The sequence below is a fragment of the Nycticebus coucang genome, chromosome 11 (genome assembly GCF_027406575.1).
Source record: "Nycticebus coucang isolate mNycCou1 chromosome 11, mNycCou1.pri, whole genome shotgun sequence".
Lineage (NCBI taxonomy): Eukaryota > Metazoa > Chordata > Mammalia > Primates > Lorisidae > Nycticebus > Nycticebus coucang.
The window spans coordinates 94,552,157-94,577,195 of NC_069790.1; the positions used below are offsets into that span (position 1 = coordinate 94,552,157).

General features: G+C 38.2%; 1 protein-coding gene across 1 annotated transcript in view; it reads right to left on the reverse strand.

The window, feature by feature from the left end:
* SLC13A1 (solute carrier family 13 member 1) overlaps positions 1-25,039 on the reverse strand; it is a 90,684-nt gene that overhangs the window by 64,375 nt on the left and 1,270 nt on the right. Inside the window, exon 2 of the mRNA XM_053553809.1 lies at positions 4,935-5,063. Coding sequence (XP_053409784.1) covers positions 4,935-5,063 — 129 coding nt within the window. The remainder of the gene's footprint in view (positions 1-4,934; positions 5,064-25,039) is intronic.

Consider the following 25,039-nt stretch of genomic DNA (forward strand, 5'->3'; position numbering starts at 1 on the left):
TGGCTTTGGCTTTATTCCAATAAAAATTTATCTTAAAAATTAGGCAGCACACTGGATTTGACCTTCTAGACCCATAGTTTGCTAATTCCTCAAAAGACCATACAAACAAACATGGCCTTCACTCTAAATGAAATTAGTTGTTGAACCTAAGGAGGAATTTTCACATTCTCTATGTTTTCACTCTATTACCTATTCTCTGGTTTTCATGGATATTTACAGAAAAACATTAGTTACCTTTTTTGTCCAGGACATACTAGAAGAAGGTGCTACTGTAAATCACACTGATACATATAACTATTTTCAAGGTAAAATTGGTAAGTCAAGTAAAAGTTCTAAGGAAATTTGAAATCTATTTGCAAAATCAAGGTAAGTATCCTTCTGTCTCAAAGTGGGATTTCGTCAAAAAACATGGACTTCTGCAGCCATAGCACCCAGGTTTTCTCTTAGCTCTGTAATTTACCAGGTGAGCAACCTTTTTGCAATCAATAAAAAGTTGTAAAAATTAACTAGTAACTTTACATCAAGTTTATAAATTAAACAAGATAATTTTTTTTTTAGAAGTGCTTTGTTAGGTATAATGTTGTTTTGCTAAATCCAATGGCTTATATCTAGTTATCGTATTAACTGCCTTATCAGCAGATTTGATACACATGATCATTACCTCATCTTGAAAACACTGCTTCACCCTCCTGGTTTTCCTCCTATCTCAGTAACCTTCTCACTCTCTTTGGCTTGTACCTTCTCTTCTCACTAACTTCTTACCATGGCAGTTATGCAGAGCTCAGCTCATTTTCCTCTTTGCTTTTCTATCTTTACTCATTTCCTGAGTGATCTCATCAAATCTTAGGACTTTAAATAACATCTACATGCCGATGACTCTCAGGTCTATATCTCTGATCAACACTTTCTTTCATGGACTCTGGACTCATTTATAGTCTACTGCCTATTCAGCATCACACTTAGATGTCTGGTAGGTGTTTCAAATGTACATGTCCATCACTGAATCCCCCGTGGCAGACCTTGTCTATAGTAAAAACCAGCTCTGCCCAGAGTCTTTCCCATTTCAATTGATAACAGCTTCATTTTTTCCACTTGGCAGGTCATAAATCTGGGAGGCATCCTTGAATCTCTTCTTTCAATCATATGCCACATTCAATAATTTGGGGAAGTTTGTTGATTTTTACCTTCAAAGCTTATCAATAATATATTCAAGGTCTCTATTACTGTCCCTGGTCTGAATTACCATGTTTCTTTCACGGAGATTGCAATAACTTAGAATATGTATCTCTCTTTCTTCCTTATTTCTTATAAAACAGCCCCAGTAATCCTTTTAAGATCAAAGTCAGGTTGATAATGTCAGTCTTCTGTTAAAAATGCTTCAGAGAGGGGTGGCACCTGTGGCTCAAGGAGTAGGACTCTGGTCCCATATAGTGGAGGTGGCGGGTTCAAACTTGGCCCCAGTCAAAAAAAAAAAAAAAGAAAAAGTGCTTCAGAGGGTCCCGTTTCATTCTGAATTAAAATTGTATAGTGACCTGCTTTGTTCCTAGCCGATCCATTCCCTCCTCACGTTATCTCCATGACATAATCTATAATTCTTCACTTCACTCATTCTTCTTCAGTTGCACTGCAGACATGTGCCTTCACTGGGTATTCCCCTTCTGCAATGGTTATTCCCTCAGATATTCAAATGAAAAACTTCCTCGTTTCCTATAAATCTTTTTTTCAGTGACTCCATCTCAATGAGTCTAACCTGAATATCCTTTTTAAAACTTCCACCCTTTCTGATATCCACTAGTTTATTGCATTTTCCCCCCACCAAAAATTACATTTCTAACTCACTATCCTGTATAACTTATCTGTTTATCAGATATATTGTTTATTGCCTCTTTTTCCCAGTAAAGATAGAAAACTTTTATATGTTTTTATTCATTGATGTATATCTAAGTTCCAAGCAAAGTCCCACCACATAAATATTTATTGAATGACTGGGGATACATGGGATATAATATATATTATACATAAACATATATTTTCACATTCATATGTTTAAAATTTATATGTAAACATATTTTATTGTAATAACATTGATATCAAATTTTCCACGCTGTAAATGTCTTAGCATTTCAGGTTTACTTTGATAGATACAAGAGAAGTTCAATATTTGTTGACATTCTCCAAGTGCCATAATGTGTCCCAGCAAGATACAGGTTTTTAGCACTTGCTGAACTAAGGTTAAAACAATGATGAACAAAGACAGAAGTGTTTAGGGCTCTGAACTTAGCTGAGGTTATTAATGACACATTTGTGACTCAAAGATGCTGCAATAGGCTAGAACGACCATTTAAATCTCTCCAAACAAACCACTTGTGAATATTAAAACTCATAAGAATGTTTGAAATTTAGTTTGCATCACTGTTTAACAGAGATTATTTAGTTTGATTGTTATTACAACCCATGGGCTCTGTGTCATTATCATGTCCCATTACAGATGATAAATAAGAGTTATCAAGAAATGTGCCTAGGATCATAACAAGTAATTAGGGGTAAATAGCAGGTTTTGATCTCAGGCTGTTGGATTAAATCTCTAGATCTTTCCATAATAACCTTTATCTTTGGTCAGCTATTTGTGAATAAAAAAATAAGTTTCCCGCATGGAAAGAGGATCAGAAGACTAAAAAATCAGTTATTTCCACTAAAAGTCCTGAGTCTTTGATTTGCTAAAAGTGCCAATTCAGGTTACTAGGTGAAGAAAGGCACAGAAAGTTTAAAACAAATTCAAGCTGAAATGCTAGAAGGGAGATGACTCATTTACCTTTGCAACACTCAGAATGTTTCTAGAATACTCCATTCACTTTTGTCAATATACAAATAATATTAGGTTACATATATTGAGTGTTTGCTATGTAACAGACTTTGCATATATTAACTAATGTAGTTCTTAAGTATCATTGACAAACTAGAGTTAGTTTCATGGAGAGAAAAGAAGATGGTGATGGTGACAGAGCTGGAGGTGGTAGATTTGGGCATGGGAGTTCTGGACCAGAGAGACTCAAGGTGGAAAGAGATAAGAAAGTAATAATATTAATTTTCAAATCCAAGCAATACTATCATGCAAGAAAAAAGAGAAGGTCTAATTGTGGAATCCTAAATGTTAGAAAAATATTTAGTGTGTCAAAGTGACTGAGTTTTAGACTTAGGTTCAATAAAGGTGATTTGCTTAAGAGTTAAAACTATTCAAAAATGGTATGAATTTCTTTGAAGGATAATAGAAGCCCACAACCTAGAGAGTATTTAAGCATTTTCTGAATGATCCTGTCTATAAGAGACATTATGGAAGGGGTCCATGTCCTAGGTGAGAGTTGACCCAGTAAAACTCCTTTCCCAAGTTTGAGATTTAATGATTATTAAATTAGCCTGAGGCCAGCACTTTTGGGAATAAAAGAATTTTGGGCAGGTACCTTCAGCTGGAGTGATGCAACTTTTATTGGCACCTGTGATTTTGCTGCCTCTTGTTAGGCCTTTGTATACCAGGAAGAGGTAGAGAGATATATCTTTGTCAGCTCCCACCACGCCCGACCTTCCTAGGTACTTTTTTCTTTCTGTTTCCCTCTAGTGCTCCTATATGTGTGCCCTCTCACAAAGCTGCTTGCTACAGAAATGCTTCATTACTCCAGTGAACTTCATTCTACCTCAGCCTTTTTTTCCCCCCTTAAAGTTAATTTAATCAGTTTTTTGTTATTAAATCATGAGAGATAAAACTAACTGTTAAACTATCCCTGGAGACAGAACCATCTAAGACAGTAGCACTGGGATTAACAATTTGACATCCAATTTTTGAGAACTTGTCAATCATTTCTTTTTATATTCCCTTTATTTAAATGCACATAGCACACTGGTGCATTTAAGAAACATCATAGAGAACAGATCTCAGATTCCATGATGTGACAGCATGTCAGTCTGGGGACAGGAGGAAATGAAGGACAGCATGGGCCAAATGCTCTTCCAAATTGATGATGATAAGAAGAGGGTCAAGATAAAGATGAAAAGGAAAATGCAGTAAGAAAAGAGGAGCAGAGAGGATTAAAGATGCAAAAAGATGGCATGTGCTCCAAAACAGAGAAGAACAACACAAAAATAAAGAAGAGAATGGCCCCTCTAACAGGAAGAACTGTAATCAAGGGTAAGTTAGAGTGGAAATTCCCCACCCACATTAAAGGTGAGCCTCAAGATAACAATGCTGAACCCAGGCAAAAGGCAGAAGTCCAGAGGTCATAAATGGCAGTGACTGGGCATGTTGAACTCAACATCCTTCCTGATAAAGTTTCAGCTGTGGTTTGGTGGTTGGAGACTCCATGGACATGGATATTTCTGGTTTCAATACATTTCATGCTTTTAGTGAGAAAATAAATCCATTTTCTGCAGATGGGTACCCATAGATGGTATAAAGGTATGCCTTTCAGCATGACTGAACTCCTCTCAGCAAGAACAAAATGGAAATAAACATGAAAGTTACTGTGACTTTATATTTTAAATGGTTTTTCTGAAAAAGAGCATGACGAAGCTCTTTCTTCATTAAAAACAAAAAAATTTTTTCCATCACTATGAGGCCAAATTCTGCTGCACAGAAGAAGCATACACAGAAGGCAAAGAGGTTTCCTCACTTGTTGGGAGCGAGGCACTAGGTAGAGATGTCATGTCAGTGACAGAAGATGACGCATGTGACTCAAGAAGGTGCAGCCCAGAGGGTCTGTGTTCCCTGAATCTAGATGCATGTGCAGAATTCCTAAGTCAAGAAACAACTGGAAATTTGGGGGACTTATGTGGAAGCTTTATCAATGGGACCATTGCTTCCTTTAAACACAACTCTTTTTCCAGTGGAAATTTTTGCACAAATAAGGCATCTGCTTTTGATGAACATTTGCAGGAGAACTTACCTCCTTAGAAGACATGATCCCAAACATGGGGAATAATAAGCCAGGCAGCAAAGCTGTTACTGACAGAGGCAAAGATTCCGTGAGCCAAAGTATGGCCACAACGAAGAGAGTGTAGGCACATTCTGCTTCCTGGAAAGGACACAAGGTGAAATAATGAGACTTGGGAAGTCATCGTTCACATCATAGCTATGTTTGCTGGATGGAACCGTGCTGCAGAGAAAATGAGAAGCTCTGAAAACCTCTGCATCTTTGAGTAGCTAGAAAATAGTTATGTCTTAGGGGTTCTAAGGGCCAAAATGTAATAACATGGAAAATAAAAAACAGAAAAGAATTCCCACTCATAAATGCTTTTACACATTTCCTTCAAAACAGATAACATTATGTTGGGGTCCCGCCCGAGAGCAGCATCCACTGAGACCTGTGGAAACTGGCAGCAGTTGACTGAAGAAACACAGAGTTAGAAGCTACAGTAAAGACAGACAAGAGACATAGCTCAGGGTTCCATTGCTGTGGGATTCAGGAAATGGTCCAGAATATTTGCTCCACTCTGATTTTATTGAAGTCTGTTTGCTCAGAGGGTAAGACGAGGGAGGGAACAAAGACATCAGCAGTTTCTCAGATTGATGGTATCAGCTCTTATTATTATTATTAACCTTAAGGGTAGCCTTCAGAAATCTGAAATCTGAGCCTTATATTGGGAGAGCCTCCTGCTTAAGGTTTCTCACACACACAGATTTCTAGGGAGGTGTTAAGTTCTGCTAGTTCTCTGTGGAGTAAAATGCCACCGGCATTAATCTCCTCTGAGGGATCCGTGGGATGGGGGCATTTTCCTCCCATCACCACCACAGAGGATTTTCCTCTGCTATAAGGGATATTAGCTCTTCTGCCCATATCTCAGGGCTCGAGCTACTCCCTTAGTCTCTGCTCCAGGCAAATGCAAATCTCCACAATGGGTATCTGCTTTGCCTGTTTAATGGGCAGGAAACACCCAGAAGGTGTATCTTTTCCAGGACATTGTCATAGCCTCTTCTATGACCATTATTCTCCTCAGAATGCTCACAGACCCAGTAGGGGTGTTTGTAAGCTATGTCCCAACAGGCTAGAATTTTAGAAAAGGCAAGAAGCTTGCTAGCAATGGCTAGCTTAAATGTAAACTAGCTAACTTTTCTTTGTTCCGGCTCACCCAGCTTACTTTTTAGTTTTCCTCTTTTTCTGGGGATGCTTTCCCTTGCCAAGTTTGGGATCTTCAGTCCCCATTCCCCCAGCACATTATATAGTCAATTTTCTGTGCTCATGTCATGAGCGTGTACACTCTATGTGTATATTTATTTATACATGTATGTGCATATGGGTGTTTTCACTCATCTTCACTCAGCCTATACAATGTACTTCCAGAGCTACTAGAGTGCCGAAATAGTCAGGTTACAGCCTTTCCCCAGGGCAGGACACCTTCTTTCTAATTGCATTCCTTGATGGGAATGACCCAATTTCTGATTGGGTCTGACCCATGCACACTTGTCGTCCTCTGGTCCTTACTAAAAGGGAAAGGAAAAGTTTTCCCTAGGGATACTATGCCTAACACTCAGACTAATACTCTGTCTCAGAGAAAAGGCAATGATAAGGTACGTGAGCTGTGATTCCATAGCACTCTACTAAGAGCAACATCGTGAGACTCTGTCTTAAAAAAAAAAAAAAAAGTGTAGGTTTCTGTTTTAGGACACTGTTCAGTGGTTACATTTTATTATTATATTTGACTTACATAGACAAGATTATATGAAATCACTCAGAATGTGCCAAGTGATCGATAAAGGTTGGCAGCTATCACGTGCCTCTGCTTTGCTCTCACACTGCTTACTCTCTGAAAATTTTAAGTTGTGCCTGAAAAATTCACAACAACTCATTTGGGTTAAATGAGTTCTTTTACTTACAGTTTATACAATGCCTAGTTCTGCTTCCTCTGATTCACCTACCTCTGGACAGGTCCTCTGGGCTGGTGTCGCCCAACATCGCTGCACCTTCAGTGGGTTTCTAAGAAACCTTAACAAGCCGGCCTGATGCCATATCGTTATTGTGATATCTTTTGAAGAAGAAAGAATAAAGGCATTTTGATGTTGACAGTTTTATACAGAGTCTACATCTACAGTCTTGACAAACAATAAAACAGCAAAATATAGCTGAGCTTTGGCTGAATCTTCCTGAACTGCTCTAGAGAGAATTCGTGAATACGAGCTTCATTTAAAATGCCGATGTAAAAGAAAGGTTGTGCATTTTCTCTAAATGAGAACATATGGAGAACGCCAAAGTTTCTCCTTATGACTTGACGTTTTCTATCATCCTTGTAAGATCCTAGGTTTCCAAGACAAAAGGGACCCTTTTCTATCTTGCTCTCTAATTGGGAGGTCCTGTCTATTCCTCTCTCATTTTACTTCTCACATCCACTCCTCTGCCTCTATGCCACCCCACCACAGCAAGGCTGTTCCCAAACAAGATCACTTCCCCGAATCCATTTTGCTTTTATCATTCCCCTACATAAAGCTAGGTTAAGGGGCTAAGCCACCCCTTAAGCCCTTACTCCCCTACATAAAGGGGCATTCCCCTACATAAAGCTAGATTAAGGGGCTAAGCCACCCTGATGGAGCACCAACCTATAAAGATTAACTAAAACATCAGAAAAACAGGTACGATACTTGGCACTAGGTAATTTTGTTTGCCCCGTCGAACCCTTGCTGCACTGTTGAACATTCTCATTAAAGTGGGTCTACTTTAGCTAGAGAGTCATAGTTGCCTCAGATGGGGCAAATTTGAAGGCAAAACAAAGAGCAAAATTTCAAGTATTAAATTTTTAGCTTTCTTGGACTTCTTTCACATTTTAAGTAGGGCAACTCTGACTTAGAGCAATAAGAAGCTGGTGACTTTCATTTGCTTATTGAAAGCGATTTAAAGTCCTCATTTTGTATTCAAAGCCACCTATAATAAGTCTTAACTCAATACTTCCTGACATTAGCTCTCTGTTCCCAGAGTCGTCTTTACATGTCTTCTGCATATTTAAGTTCTAATCCTTGTTCCTCACCACGTATACTTTTTTAAAACTCTAATTCGTAAACTTCAGCCAAGCGTTATACTAGTAAGCCCCCACATACTCTCCTGTGCTAGTTTCTATTGTGCCCGTATTTTGGACCCTTTGACCTTGTTACATGGAGTGGATGAAGCAGTTACAAACTGATGGCCAGGACTATTGAGAAAATTCTATTTATTTGACTCATAATTTTGTGTGTGTGTGTGTGTATGTGTAATTTGAGACAGGATTTACAAACCAGAAGATTTAATATAAAAATAAAGTCCTAATTTCTGGCTTCTCTTAAAACCCTGAGGGATTTGGTAACATTGGGATCATGTTCTTCCACGGCAGCAATTCTCCAGCCTCTCCTTCAGTGGTCAGCTTGCGCTCGGCAGTGGTCCCCACCACCACAGAGGTACAACCATACCACTTCGCTCACCTTCCTACCTCCTCAGCTTTTGTCAGCATTTGAGTAAATCTCTGGTAGGAAGAAATACTGCCTGCCTGCTCTGCTGTTCAAGCCTTGCTTCACCATCCCAGAATCAACACTCAGATTGCTCATTTGTCCTTTGACCCCTTTCCCACCCTACCATGTGGCCCTTGAACCAGTTGCATCAGCAGGATCTGGAAGCTTGTGAGAAATGCACAGTGTCAGGCCCTTCTCCTGACACACCAAGTCAATCAGCACTGTCGAGTTTTCCAGATGATTCTTATCCTGGTTAAAGTTTGAAAAGTGCTAAGCTATACCCTTTTCCAGACCTTCCATCTCCTTTAACTCTGGGTCTAGAAACTTGCTTCCAAGTAGTATCCTTCTGCCCAAGCGGAATCCCTGGATTTATAACCTATTTGGAAAACCTGTCCATCCTTCCTTGTGCAGTTTAATTTTATGTCTCCTCCATGGATATTCCCCCAAACACATACATGCATTTCATATTTTTGCATATGAGTCCCAGGGGATTATAATTACAGCTGGCTGTAGAACTGTATCCCTATTGTCCCTGATGGCTGCCTTCTCTAAATTTGTGAAAATTGTCCCATTTTTCCATGTCTGAAGGAAAGCATCTCAAAAGGGCTATAAATGGAAGAAAACAGAATGACTCCAATAGGAGTGCTCCTTATTATTTTTGCTTTTTAGAATTTGACAGATAAAGTCATGTTTATTGTGTGCGGCCCTGAGCTATCTTCTAACCCCAGTGAGAATGGTCCATGTCACAAAGTCTCAAAGCTGCAGATGTCGGCTTCTCAACAACAGCGTGCAAGGTGTTTCTCCACATTTTTTCCAACACTTGATGTCTTTTATCTTTTTTGTATTAGCCATTCTAATGATGTGAGGTGATATCTCATTGTGGTTTTGATTTGCATTTCCTTCCTTCATTTTTTCGTATACCTGTCAGCCTGTATATCTTCTTTTAGAAATGTCTCTTCAGGTCCTGTTCTTATTTTTAAATTGAGTTATATTTTTTGTTAATATTGAGTTGTTTGAGTTCCTCCTACATTTTAGATATTAAGTATATAGTATACACATATTTCTCTTATTCTCTGGGTTGTCTCTTCCTTCTGTTTATGGTTTGATGTACGGAAGCATTTAAGTTCAAGGTAATTCTATTTGTCTATTTCTGCTTTTGGTTCGTAAGATTTGGAGGGCATCTCCAAAAAGTCAGCATCCACACCAATGTCATGGAGCTTTTCCCTTATGTTTTCTTCTAGTATTTTCATAGTTTGGGGTCCTATATTTAAGTATTTAATTTGTTTTGGGTTAATTTTTGTACATGTTGAGAGACAAGGGTCTAATTTCATGGTTCTGCACACGGCTATCCAGTGTTCCCAACGACATTTACTGAATAAACTGGCCTTTTCTCCATTGTGTGTTCTTGATGCTTTTATTGAAAATTAACTGATATAAAAGTGTAGATTTATTTCTGTGTCTTCTGTTCTATTTCATTAGTCTATGTGACTGTTTTTATGCTAGTATCCTGCTTTTTGGTACTATAGCCTTGTACTATATTTTGGAGGTATGATGCCTCCAGCTTTGTTCTTTTTGCTCAATGTGAATTTTAGAATCATCTGCATGCTCTCTAATGGGTAGGATTACCATCTGTCCTGGTTTTCTCAGGACTGAGCTGGTTTACACCTGTTGTACAGGTGTCCCTTCTTATTAGCAGCCCTCTTCATTCTAAAAGATGTGCCTCTTTGGCTGATAAATTATACAGACATCCTATTAATAGCCAGAATAGCTCCTTCCTTCAATTTCTGTTCTGTATTTTGTGATCTTTCTTAGTCAGGCTTGGAGTTGTGGGCAGAAAAGAATTCTTTCCATCAATAGTCCTTAGGCATTTAATAACAGAAGTTAAGCCCAGACACGATTCCTAGTATTTTCTTTTAAGGTTATCATATTAAAGTATGCAGGGTTATTTGTTTTGTTTGGAATCAAAGATCTGTGAATATTCTTGATAAAAAGAATAAAAATGCTTAATATAAAGAAAAACAAAAATTTTGTTCTTTCTTATTACATCTGTTTTTAAAAAAACTAATATGAGGGTAGTTTCAGTGAACAGATTATTCTGATGAGGAAGAAAACTCAGAACTTGCCTTTGTTACAATTCAAAAGGGAGCCTGGATACTTGATTTCTAGAAACAGTTTTGAGGTACAGAATAAAATAGTTTCATTTTGTCACTAAAAAATCATAGAGTGATACATTTTCTCAAGCGATAGCATTTGTCTCCTGTTAATCTCTTCCAAATTTTCTCTTCTCCCTCTCTTTATGAAGCTTCTTGACAGGACCCTTACTCTTCAAACATAACTGCCACCCTGTCACCATCATCACATACAACCAGCACAACAACAGAACGATGAGGTCAGTTGTCAAGTTAGAGTGTGGAATCTCTTGAATCTCATGAATCTCTTTCCCCCTTCAAACCACCCCAAAGTATTGTGAATGAATCTCTTTTCCCCCTCCAAACTACCCCAAAGTACAGTGGAAATTATTGATACATCTAATATTTTTATTAGATTTTAGTCAAATTAATATTTTAATCAAATTCTGTTCTAGAGATAGCAACATACTTGAGCATTATGAATTCTTAAACTGAAAGATAGCAACAAAAAATAATGTTTACTTTCACTTTATTTATTTATTGGGAAGGAAAATATAGAAAGAGAAAATAATATGGAATTATGACTACCATTGACCTCACACTTTTAAAAAAAATTATGATTCCTTCTCAAAATAAAGAAACAAAAATGAGAAACAAATCCCAGAAGGTATATATTAGATCGTCTACTAGCTTCTCATTAGAATTGATTACATTGGATTCTTGTTTCTCCATTCTTGTGGTACTTTACTAAGAAGAATATGTTCCAACTCTATCCAAGTTAGTACAAAGATGTAAAGTCTCCATCTTTTATTTATTTATTTATTTATTATTTTTTTTTATTGTTGGGGATTCATTGAGGGTACAATAAGCCAGGTTACACTGATAAGTCTCCATCTTTTTAAATGGGTGAATAGTATCCCATGGTATATATATCTATATGAGAGAAAAATTCAAATCAATTCAATGTGGGGGCCAGGAGAACTAGGGCATGGGGAGAGAGGAGGAAGCAGAGGGATGGGGGTCATGGTGTATGGCTTGGTGTATGGTGTATGTATGGTTATGGGCAGGACACAATTGTAAGAGGGACTTTAACAAATGCGTACCATGTGATCTAATTATTTGTACCTTCAATGAGTCTGAAGCAATTAAAAAAATATCCCAAAGGACTTCCTCAAAAATATTAGTTGTCTGCTCAAAAATTTCTATGCTTCTTGCCACTTTTAAACATTACGTCAAGAAATTCTGCCAACAAATCATATGCAGCCAGAGAGAGGCAGTTGTATAGAAAGCAGAGGGAATTCCAGAAGGTCAGATGAAGTGGAAAGTCACTTAACTCCAATCCGGCTCTGTGTGTCTATACCATGCCTGGCTGGCTCATGCATAGCTATCTCCATCTTTCCCACTGTGAGAAGTTTTTCTCACACTTCCAGAGTTACGAAACTATTATGGGCAGTTTTCATTACCCTACATTTAAAAACTAATTGAAAGTACTAGAAACATTTTAGCAATATAGTTGTTAAAAAAGTTTTCAAAATTATGAAATACTTAGAACACACTTGTACACTTTTTCACATTTAACAGATGTTGACATTTTCCCACAATTGGCTGAATTCTTTAAGTAAATAAAGTGTTCTGCATATAGTTCAGGACTGATAAGGACCACTCCTTCATTGCTTTTTCTGTCTGTCCCCAAAGTTAACCGCTGTCTACAATGCAGTGTGTATCCTTTCCAGCCCATTTTTGTGATTTTCCTGCATGTAGACATGAATACATTAGTAAACAACATGTGGCTTTAAAATTAAATAACATTTGCTCTATATCATTTTGCAACTTGTTTTCTCCAACAGGATTTTATGTATTTCAAATGCATTTATGTTCCTGCATGTAGAACTGTTATTACTTCCTTTTAATTGATATAGTATTATTTGTTATCAATGTGTTACTATTTATTTTATTTTAATCATCAGTATTTTCCTACTGATGATTGTTTGGACTTTTCCCTCTATGTTTCACTATTATAAGGCTGTAAAGCTACGAATATCTTTCTACCTATCACCACATACATGGATATGGAAAGGGGATTTTCTAAGCTAGAGTGAAAAATTAGCAGTGGAATTTCTGGGTGGAAAGTGTCTGTTTGGACATGACTAGGTATTACGTATTTACTATCCAAGATGGTTGTTCTAGTTTATGTTAGCACCAACAATGTCAATGGTTCCATTTCACCAAATTTAGTATATTGGATTACTTTTTTTACTTGACAATATGATGGTGTGAAAAGTTATTTAATTTGCATTTGCTTGAATACCAGTGAAGTATTTTTCATGGTTATAACATAATTATTTCTCTTTTGCAAATTACCGATTTAAAGTTATTTTCCATTTCTCTGTTGGGTTGTTTGCTGCTGCTTCTTCTTTTTTTTTTTTATTGTTGGGGATTCATTGAGGGTACAATAAGCCAGGTTACACTGATTGCATTTGTTAGGTAAAGTCCCTCTTGCAATCATGTCTTGCCCCCAGAAGGTGTGGCACGCACCAAGGCCCCGCCCCCTCCCGCCTCCCCTCTCTCTGCTTTTTCTCATAAATTATGGAGTTATTTTTAGATCCTTAATATTCTTTCCTTATAAATTACGTATTTGTAGACATTTATCTTAGTCTCTAGCTTGTCTATGAAATTTGCTTTATTATATCTTTGGTTGAAAAGAGGATTTTAATCTTAATGCAGTAACTTTTCTGTTATGTTTTATGTTTTTACTATCTTGCATGAGAAAATCTTCCTATTTTATACATTTTCACAGTTTTCTAAAGTTAAAAAATAATTTTAAGTGTTGGCCTTTAATTGACTTATATAGGGATCTGGTATGTAATTTTTTCTCTAAATAGACTAAGTTCTCTGGCTTTTTATATTGAATGGTTCATCTTCTACCTACTAATTCATGTTGTTAACGTATTTCCTATGCTGAATTTCCACAAATAAATTTCTACATAAATGCTTCTGTACCCTTATTTTCCCTCCCCATTTCCCACTACCACTTGCTAAAAATCAGTTCTTGCAGAATTATCATGCTCTTTCAATGTTTATACCTTTTATTTTTATTTTTTATTTTGGTAGTTTTCCTAATATTTACTTTTTTATTATTAACTCATAGCTGTGTACATTTAAATAAGCTTTACAATCTGTACAGCAAATCTCTTGTCTTACATTTTTCTCAAACTTGTCTTGAAAGTATTAGGCTTTTATTCTTCTTTTTGAATTTTCAAAAAGTACAGTTTAAGTTGGAAACTATTTAGATTTTAACTCGAATAGAATTTATAGAGTAATAAATAGCCTTAAGTATTTTCATCTATAAACTTCTCTATTCATTTGTATGTTCATTAAATGTCTTCCATAATATTTTGTGGGTTTCTCCACAAGGGTCTGTTAGATATCTACCTAACAAGATATCTGTTAGGTATCTTCATTATTGTTGAGAATGAGATATTTATTTAATTATTACCCTTTTGAAGAGATTTTTATTTCCTTTTGTGCTATGTAGCTTTAAAATTTCTCCTTATCTCTGATCTGAAGTTTAATTTATGATGTGTAAATATGGATTAAAATTTAATTAAATTGTTTGCATTTAGAAATGCATGAGACTCTTCTTTAATTATGGAGAATTCAGCCATTATTATTTTGAATATAGTCTCTCCTTAATTCTCTTTTTCAAGAATAGTTTTATGTGGTTGGTGACATTCTGATTCATTCTTCAGATTATTCTCTCACTTAAAAATATCTCTTAATTGGGCGGCGCCTGTGGCTCAGCGAGTAGGGCGCCGGCCCCATATGCCGAGGGTGGCGGGTTCAAGCCCAGCCCCGGCCAAACTGCAACAAAAAAATAGCCGGGAGTTGTGGCGGACGCCTGTAGTCCCAGCTACTCGGGAGGCTGAGGCAAGAGAATCACGGAAGCCCAGGAGTTAGAGGTTGCTGTGAGCTGTGTGACGCCACAGCACTCTACCCGAGGGCGGTACAGTGAGACTCTGTCTCTACAAAAAACAAAAAACAAAAAAAAAAAAAAAAAAATCTCTTAATTATTCTGTCTGATATGTCAGATGAATTCCTAGTGTTCTGTCTCAGTTCACTGATAATATCTTCACATATACTTGTTTAAAGTTTATTTCATCTTGTACTATACTACAACAGACAGAGTGTGGCTATAAGATTAATGATAGCTATAAAGCTCACTCAAAGCTTCTGCTTCCTAGAAGCTACATTAGTCTAGCTACTCACTGACACTAGATGTCACCTGGTATGTCACGCAGGAGGGTTGACATTATGTGTCACTTAGCAACGTGATGCACTTTGGCCCAGAGATTTTCAAGGCTGGCCTGAGGATTTCAAGGGGGACAAGACCACCTCAGCACAGATACAACTTTCATAAACGAACAAAAAGAGCTTACCCTTATAAGAATAGTTAAACACTTTTTATGGAAGAAACACTTGATAACTCACCAAAGCCAAATATGGGTGTAAAAAAGGGAGAACAACTTTTCAAATTCTGAGAATTGTCTTTGGATAGAAACCTTCTGGGCAGTGGTTCACCTAACTATATCTGGCCTGCTTCTGCTGTAAGTGCTGCGGGAATAAATAAATTGCTAGAGCATTATAGATGGTCTCTAAAACTCATCTCTGATTCCACCTGAGCCAAAGGGCAGAAGTGGTCCCTAGGGAAGCTGGCTAACAGGACCACCTGATACCTCCAAACCGAACATCTGTTGAAGTTTCTTGTTTTTTGTTGTTTTTCAAATTTTAGGGGCCAAATTTTTCATTGCCAGAGTATCTAACTCATTTTTATTTTCACCTGTTCTTGCTTTATATTTCTATTTTTAAAAATAATTTGGTTCTCTTTTTGTGGATTTTTTTCTTTCCTGACTTGCTAATTTCCCCAATATTTTTGTTTCATCTAAGTTTATTTTGTCAGTCTTTCTTAATTATTTTATTGTCTTTTGAAATCTTATTTTCAAAACCATCTGAGTGTCAGTTGTTTTACTTTCTTGTTTTCTCCTACACTCATTGTTCCTGATCTAGCAGTTTCACAGTCGCTTCCATTCAGCCCTTACTTCCCTGTCTGGGTGGGTTTCGTGTCAGCAGCCTGGAGTCCCTTTCCTGCCAGGATAATACAGATTCGGTGATCTAGCTGGGTCAGGTAGCTTGGCGGGAAGTCCTGGCTAGAGGCTGGAGAGCGTCTGCTTCCTAGAAGCTACATTAGTCTAGCTACTTTTTGTTTGTTTGTTTGGTCTTTTACAGCTTTGAAAAAAAACACTGTCCAGCTTTTAGTATCTGGCACTGAATTTGACTCTAGCCCCAGAAAAATGTAGGAGTACTTTAAACCACAAGTTCTCACTTTGAAGTCACTTATTTGCTTTTCTGACCCATTTTGACCTATAGAAATGTTCATTTTATTTGTGTTTAGAGTCGAGAAAGGGCTTCAGGAGGGGGAGACTTGGTTGTATAAAACCTTATCCAGATTGTTGATCATAGGCTTTATAGATAGAAAAACTTATTTAAAATGTAAGAATATTTTCCAGGGAATGAGATACATCTGTTTTCTGACTTATGATTAAGTCATTGGATGAGAAAATAACATTCACAAACGCTGTACATGCCAGATGCAATATTTGATGCCCCACACCACTTATTTCATACTCACCAAAATTCTATCGGGTAGATTTTGTAATTCCATATTGAACTAAGGTTCAATGATCACACTGCTAGTACATGATAGAGTTGGGATAAAATTCACATAAAAACTCCCAGGGATTCTATAATGTGTTTTTCAAATTTACAACCTATTCTTCATCCATGAACCAGTGCCCAACAAAAAGTATGTGCTCGATAATATTTGTTTAGTGAATGTCCTTCTTCTTCGTCTTCTTTCTACTGTTATTTTTATTCATATATCTTGATCCATATATAAACAGGCATAGGCATAAGATTCGTAGCTTAAGAGCTCCTTTCTCTTTCCTCATTCCCTTTTCTTTTTTCACCCCAGCACTGGATATCTTGATACTCACGCCAGTGGGTGACGTCTCTACATTTTTCCCAGATCCCTTATCTCTCTTGTTGATAATCAGTATCGGAACTAAAGTGTTTACCTGTCTAGGCTAATTCCCCATTTCTGACCTGCCCGCTTCTCCAGCTCCCATTGAACAATATCACAGTCTTATCAGGTCTTAACGACCTCAGCCAAGTGCAACCAGGGCACTTGCTGGCAGGGACAGAAAAAGCAAATAAAACTATGACTAGGAAATTTGGATATTTATTTTTGTTTTTCCCCTCACAAAGCTCTGACTGCCAAATTATCTTGGGGAATGTGGCTGATTATATTTAAAAATCACCTTGGTTCTCTTTTAAATTATAGCCCCACAAAGAAATGAAGTATAAATTCAGTTTTAAAATACTGGCTTTTTTTTTTTTTATCCCTTTCCCCTTTTTAAATGACACACTCACTGATATTAGGGAGTAATTTGGCTGATGAATTAGTACAGATGTGGGTATGATCTCCCAGCACAGCGTGAAGAAAGCAGGACCAATCACAGGCCTCACTCTCTGCAACTGATTTTCTAAGGACAACACAAAGCAATTAAGAAAGGAAAAAAAATCATGCATTCTCAATCTGTGTATGGCAAGAAAAACACTATTATTATTTGGCAGCACCTGTAAAGGGCTTTGCATGGTTCTTGATACTCCCATCCCCTTCACGAGCAGTGATTTCTCAAGACTCAGTCCATGTTAATTGCAAAGCCTAAAATGCTCTGAAATAGCCTCATCTTGGAAGATGGAATAAGAAGGCGATCAATTACAAATTCAAGGGGAAAAAAATCACTAGCATTTCTTGATAGTTTTTAGCCCAAACAGGTAGCAGTGAAAGGCAATTAGTAGCCCTAGAATGGAAACAACCAGGAAAAATTTTACTCCTCCCTTTCACTCATTCTCTCCAGCACCCACAACGTACTATTTCCACACACCATGCATACAGTGGAGCTGGGGCAAAAATAGAGATCACCTAGTTCTCAAATCTGACTGTGATAGAAATGCAGTCCATGAATTAACTGCTTCAGAACCACCCAGGGTGGCATCTCTTAAATGTATAGCATGTTTGGTGAACGTATAAAAGAAAAACTCAATGGAAATGGAGCAGGCGGGAGGGGCAGAAGAAGCTATGCACACACCAGGGACACAGTGCATACTATCTGGGCGATCAGCGCCCTCGTAACTTGACTCAAACTGCACAAAAGCAATTTATATAACTGAAACAGTTGTACCCCTGCAATATTGCAAAACAAACAAACAAACAAACAAACAAAAACCAGTAATGCCTCCTGTACTTTCCATGGTAAGAGGTTGTGATTTTATACAAGTATCAAAGTAAATCTGGGGCAACTGAGCTACAATCTTGAAAATTTTTGAAAATAATCTTGTTCATTTTATAGATGAGAAAATGAGTCAAGGGCAAGCATGCCAGAATCACTTGAGGAACTTTGTAGACGATGCTATGGAAGTCAAGGCAGCCTAGGCTGTGCTGTGGCAAAACTCCCCAAATCTTAGAAGCTTAAAATAACCACAGGTTATTTCTTACTCATACTATTTGTCTGTCATTGGTAGAGGTTACTCTGTAATCCAGGCTAAAAGAGGCCTCATCTCAATGCATGCGTTTGTGATTCCAAATGCAGAAACAGGGGAATAAGGCAAACACAGCACAGGTGTTATAGCATCTGATATAGATAGCATTAAAAGAGGCAATGACTTCTATGAACTTGGGAGTCAGATAGGTTTGTGTTCAAACCCTCTGGCTTCTTGGATGGACTGTGTGCCTTTAGGCACATTTCTTAACCTCTTTGAGTTTCTGTTCATCTACAAAATGGAAATAATATTGGCAATTTGTAATAGTAGTTATGAAGCTCAGCATTGGCACATTTATTAATATGACCAAATGATAAATAAAAATACAGCATGAAAGCAAAGAGGAGCTTTGTAGAAGAGACACCTTCCTGTTTCGCCCACACCTGTTGTGTTCCTTCATCGTTCTTTTCACGCTATTGACTTCCCGTCCATCTATCCAATACTTTCCCCTGTGTCCTGTCCTTCCCACCAGCTCCAGCTTTAGCCCTACATCCTTGTGCCTGGCAAGATCATTCATTCATCATCCATCCATCCATTCAGCAGTTATTGACTATCTGCTCTGTGACAAGCATTGTGTTTGGTGCTGGACGAGACAGAAACTAAGCAACATGCTCCATGTTCTTATTTACAGTACAGAGCGGGAGGCGAAGATAAAAGTGCAACATAGAATGTACACTGAAGGCCAATGTTTCTGTGCTGTGGTGAAAGCATTAAGAATGATTCTCAATTTGCATCATGGCCTGAGCCTCCCTTCCCAATAAGGTGGGGGCAAAAGGAGAAGGAATTCTAGGAAGAGGCCACAGTATGCACCATGGCAGAGAGGCAAGGTAGTCGCGTATCCTGGAGACTGCAGATAGCGAAGTATTGCTACCGTGGAACGTGTGAATATGGGTGATATGTTTTAGGGGCTTTGGGAACTCTTGTTAGGACAAAAAAAGGACAAAAGAGTAAATCCCATCAATGTACTCTTGCTTTATTTAGATATTTTTTTCCCTATAGTTAAAAGGGAGCCATTGAAGAAGTTTGACCAGCCGCACAATAGGACTGAGTTGGCATTTTACAAAGAGTACTTGGCAGGAGACTTTGGGAGATTAAGAGTGTGAAAAATGCTCTACGAAAGAATGAGGTGAAGACAGCCTTGATCAAAGCAGCACTAGCAGCAAAATGGACAGAAATAAGCAGAGGGGTGAAGAGAGGGGATTTGGGAGGATTTAGATTGTGGTGACACAGAATCCTTTGCATGATGAGGGCTTATGGATATTTGCAGCAGCTGCGATGACACGCAGGTTTCTGGCCTGGGAAGCAGTGAAGAGGAGCATTTTCTGGGATAAGGAAAATAGAAGGAGTATCAGGTGGTGAATAAGGGGCTTGGTGTGGGGTTGGGGGAATGGAGTGCCTGGAGGGTGATGAATCTTAGTGATTTATCCACCTTTAAATTACACGGCCGTGGCACAAATGTTTCATTTAAATCATTTCGCACAGGTTTACGTACAACTTTATTTTGTCACTAACCTGGTCATAGCATATACTGACTTTCCAGCAATTCTGCAATCTCCTTGAAGGCAGAAACACGAACTTAGACTCCTGCTCATTTCACACAATTCACCTGGCATGACACCTTGGACTTAGAAAGTTCTCATAACACATTTGTAAAACAAAAATACATCAAACTTGGATTTTCTGGTTTTGTTCATTTATCGCACTACCATTAACATGTTTCCCAATTTTTTTCTTGCCCTCCATCATTTCTGCACTCTGGTGTCTCAAACATTCACTTTCTTGGCATTTATAGCATCTTCTTCTGAATCTTAAATCCCTACAATATTTTTAAACCAAAGCTGAAGGCAATCTCCATTGCTTCCATTAGTATATTTAACTATTTGATTTGGCCATTTAAGAATTCTTTATGTTTTCTTGGAATTTCTCCCCTCCCTTTTCTTTCACTTACAGTCTTTTCACATTCTCTCCCACTCATCTGCATCGTCTTTGACAGACTTCTCAGCCTGCCACCTCCCTCTTCTAGTAGATGCTTTCTCACATTGAAGTTTACATTTCCTTCCAATCATTCTATTTCTCCCATCTGTTTACTTTATTTTTAGAAGTAGCACCACACGTCTCTCATTATGTATCATTTATTTATTATAATATCCATTCTAACTTGGAAAGTCATGATGCTTCACGTGAATATATTGACATCCAAAGTTAGAATACTAGGTATTTTCTAAGGAAAGCCAGAAATACCTGAGAGAAAATTGAAATCTGGTCTTTTTGTACAACCCAGCAGCAAGGGAGTGCTGCTCAACACCAATGTGGTTGTTTCTTTGTCTTCTCTCAAAAAGGGGATCCCCAATGAATGGGCAAATCAGAGCGAGCAAAGCCTCCCAGGAAGAAATGCGCTACACATACCGTGTGTTGTTGCTGAATTTTATCCTCTCACTACTCCTCAAACACACCTGGCCTTTCTGTCTTTTTGTTTTATGACTAGAAATACAAATAAAAAATAAGAACTGGAAAAATAAGGAAATAGTAGAGAAAACTGAAAAGAGTAAAAATGAACCAAATGCTAGACCCAGTCCTAAAAGAGCAGAGCTTCACAAAAGATACCACTAGGACTATGGCACATAGCCTAGGCCAGTCTTCAGTTTTATATCTTGACATATTTGAGAAATTTGTTTCTAAAATAGGAAAAATTCAGTGTGATTATTTCATTCAAATAAATAGTAATGGCATTAATTACATTACAGGCGTGTTTACTGATAATTACTAATTGGAAAAAGACGAAGATTACTTTTATGTTCAGGGGACAATTAAAAATAATTTCTGATGCTTCGGTGTGAATTAATAACAAAACAGAATCTCATTAGCAACGTAAGATTTACACAGTGTATTAGAGTATATTTACACTCATGATGGAAGGTATAAAGACATAGCTATCAGTTGTGGTTATAATCATGGGGTCTAGCATCAGACAGACGTTGGTTAAAACATCTGTGTAGCTAGATTTTGGCAAGCTACTTGTTCCTTTCTCTCTTTCTAATCTGCAAAACTTGAATAATAGTAGTCAATTTACAAAGATTAGAGCTGGGTGCTATGGCTCATGCCTGTAATCCTAGCCCTGGAGGAGGCCAACGCAAGAAGATACATTGAGCTCAGGAATTTGAGACCAGCCTGAGCAAGAGCAAGACCCTGTCTTACTGAAAATAGCGAAATAAGCTGGGCCTTATGGTGGGCGCCTATAGTCCCAGCTACTCGGGAGGCTGAGCCAGGAGGATCATTTGAACTCAGGATTTTGAGATTGCTGTGGGCTAGCCTGACACCACGTCACTCTAGCCTGGAGCAACAGAGTGAGACTCTGTCTCAAACAAAAAAGAGATCATGAAGATTCAATTTGAGCTTCTATTTTACTTAAATGCTCATGGGGTTCTAGGGTGAGATATATTCTCCTGCCTTGCTATAAAATACCACACCCATTAAAACACTGAAAAATCGGTCCCAAGGTCTCTTCCAAGGAGACACATTAAGATGCCATAGCAAGCATTTGGACTCAAGTATGAAGACAAAGTGCACCTTATCCCAACAAGCTGACTGTTGGATTTGCAAGGCTGGAATGCTGCAACACCCAGCAAATGACACTCTTGTACACAGTTCCTTGTGCTTCACTTCTCATAAGCTGATTAGTGGTTAGAAATGCACTTTCCTACCTTCAGGATACTGAGTAACACAAGGTCAAGTGAGGAAATGGCTAAAGTAGACTCTTCTATGATTTGATCTGTCTGGAGCACTTCCACGAAGAGAAATGCCTGAGTGGCTGATAAATGATTAACAAGGCTGAGAGAGAAAAGCCTCAGAAACACACAATATAGAAAGGACTAAAACATTTATCTTATCTAAAACCACTTTAAAGCACAAATTTTGAGTTCTGACAGGACCTGAGTTCAAATCCACTTTCTACAGTTTCTGGGTGGCTTTTGTTGAGTTACGCGTCTGTTAGCATCAGTTCTCTCAAATGTGTAATGACAAGCACATACGTGTTTATCAGTGGGTTTTTTTTTTCTTTTTTGTGTGAAACAGAGTCTCACTTCGTCACCCTTGGTAGAGTGCTATGACATCATAGCTCACAGCAACCTCAAACTCCTGAGCTCAAGTGATCGTCTTGCCTCAGCCTCTCAAGTTTTTAATAAAGGTTATATAAGGTAATTTGAGGAAAGTGGTTGGCAGAATACCTGTAAGAGATGAGTACTCCAGAAAGTGAGTCTGTTCTCCCTCCCTTTCAACACTACTTTGAAAAACCTGTTTGAGTCTCTTTTCACTGTAACTCTTTTTGATTTGAGATGGAATTAAGAAAAAAGTTAAGTCCAATCTATTGAAACAACTCAATAACCAGTAGGAAAATGAAGAAAAAAAAATAGTCAATAATTTGTTGCTTGTTGGTTCTACATTATGTAGATTTATTGTGCTTTTATAAAAGCAAACTCGGATTTTTGTTTTGATTGAATTATTTAGTTACCCTCTTACTGTGTCTTTAGAAGAAGTTGGTTCTCCAGTTTTTACACCTGAAAGTTACCCATCAGTTGATTTGCATACATGTTATATAAGGCTTTCCTTAAATTTCATACCTTCCAAAGCCCAGCATTCTCTGGAAAGAAGTCCTGCCTCTATTGTAAGCAACAGTTAAAATAGTATTCTGTGGGTTCAATTTGCAATTGATTGAATGATTAAATATGTGTTTAAAGTGGCCAAAAAATAAAATCATGTTATTATATCAGGAAAAATCCTCCCATGGACATTAATTGAGTTTTAACAAATGAGCTGATTAGAAGGGAAGGAAAGAGGGACACAGTTCACCAAATGCCAACTTGGTGCCAGGCACCTGCTTTCAGAACAGACCTAATGTACTTTTGTCATAGAAAAAATAAACAATGGCTACATTTCTTAACTATAGTCCACTTTCCAATTAATGAATCGTGCACAAAAACTGCTTTTATTTACTTGTTTTCTTTTTCAAAAAATTTATATTCATTTTCTCTGAAAATTATGGAGGGCAATCAAAGTGTCATGCATTTATATGTCAAAAAAGCAGCACAGATGAGATGTAATCATGGCCTAAGTTTGCTGTAACTAGTTTAATTTTCTGTTTTCTCTGCCATAAGTAAGGCCCTGTGTTGAGACTAACTCAGAAATAGTAAAATATGTAAGAGCAGAGCTCCAGGTATGAGCCAACGGGAGTTCATGATAGAATTCAGCTGGGTCTGGGAGACCCATGGGGCCAGGGGAGTTGAAAAGAAAAGGTCATTATACTTATTAACACAAAAAGAAAAACACAAGTATAGGCTAGTGAGGGGGAGGGGAAAAGAAAAGGGAGACAGGGAGAAAAGAAGACGATTGGCTGGATCTCACCTAATGTTCACAAATGTGAGGGTGTTCAGTATGTCTCCTGGGTGACAGGCTCAACTACAACTTGAACTTTACTTTAGAAATGAAAACAATGTAACCTAAACATTTGTACCCTCATATTCATCTAAAATAAAAAAATCAAAAGGTCATCTACTTATTAGATGGAATAAATATTAGATCATACTTATTAGATGGGGTGTGGGGTGAGAGCAGACTAGAGCTCTGTGTCTGGGACTCAAATTTGTCATCTGATGTGGCTGCCAGAGATTCACATGAGTCCTCAAAAGTAGCTGGGACAGGATGGGAGTGGCAAGGGGGAAGGAGAGGGTTAGTTACACAGAATTTGAAAGACAAAACCAACAAAGCAAAAAACCACTAGCTGCACCTGCTGTTTTCATCCCAAATTCTGTGAGAATTTGCGGGCACAGAACAATGTTAGACTGTGAGGGCTGAGGAGGTTTGCCCTCCCTCCACCAAGGCCTCCAGAGGCCCGAGTGCAAGGAGAGAGCCAGGCCCAGGATGCTGCAGCCAGTAGATGGCCCCTGGCAAGAAACAACCTGCCCACAGCAGGGCCCAGCCCAAAGCCTTGCAGGTGGAGGAGACCTTCACAGAGCCCCAAAAGGACTTTGTGTTAGCTCACAAGAGATTCCCAGATCATTGGCAGCCAAATCTGAGGGGGGCTGGAGGACCCACCAAATCATTAATAATGTGATTCTATTTTAACCCAGATGGGTATAATCTTAACTCTTGTGGGAGAACAAAGTTCTCTGCCACGAAGAGAAGGGGTTATGACCATGAGTGTTTGGAATTGCCTCAGCTGTGGAGACAACGTATCTAGGGAGACTTACCTCCTGTGTGTCAGGCTAGGCTGCAGGTAAGTCTTGATGAGAGTTTACTCATTTAATCCTCACTACAAGCGTGCATCTATCCCACCTTATATATAAGAAAACAGAAGCAGGCTCAGCCCATAGCACAGTGGTTATGGTGTCAACCATAAACAATGGAGCTGGCAGGTTCGAACCCAGCCTGGGCCTGCCAAACAACATGACAAGTACAACAAAAAAATAGCCGGGCGTTGTGGTGGGCACCTGTAGTCCCAGCTACTTGGGAGGCTGAGGCAAGAGAATCGCTTAAGCCCAGGAGTTGGAGGTTGCTGTGAGCTGTGACACCACAGCACTCTACCAAGGGTGATGTAGTGACTCTGTCTCAAGGAAAAAAAAGAAAGAAAGAAAGGAGGGAGGGAGGGAGGGAGGGAGGGAGGGAGGGAGGAAAGAAGGAAAGAAAGAAAGAAAGAAAGAAAGAAAGAAAGAAAGAAAGAAAGAAAGAAAGAAAGAAAGAAAGAAAGAAAGAAAGAAAGAAAGAAAGAAAGAAAGAAAGAAAGAAAGAAAGAAAGAAAGAA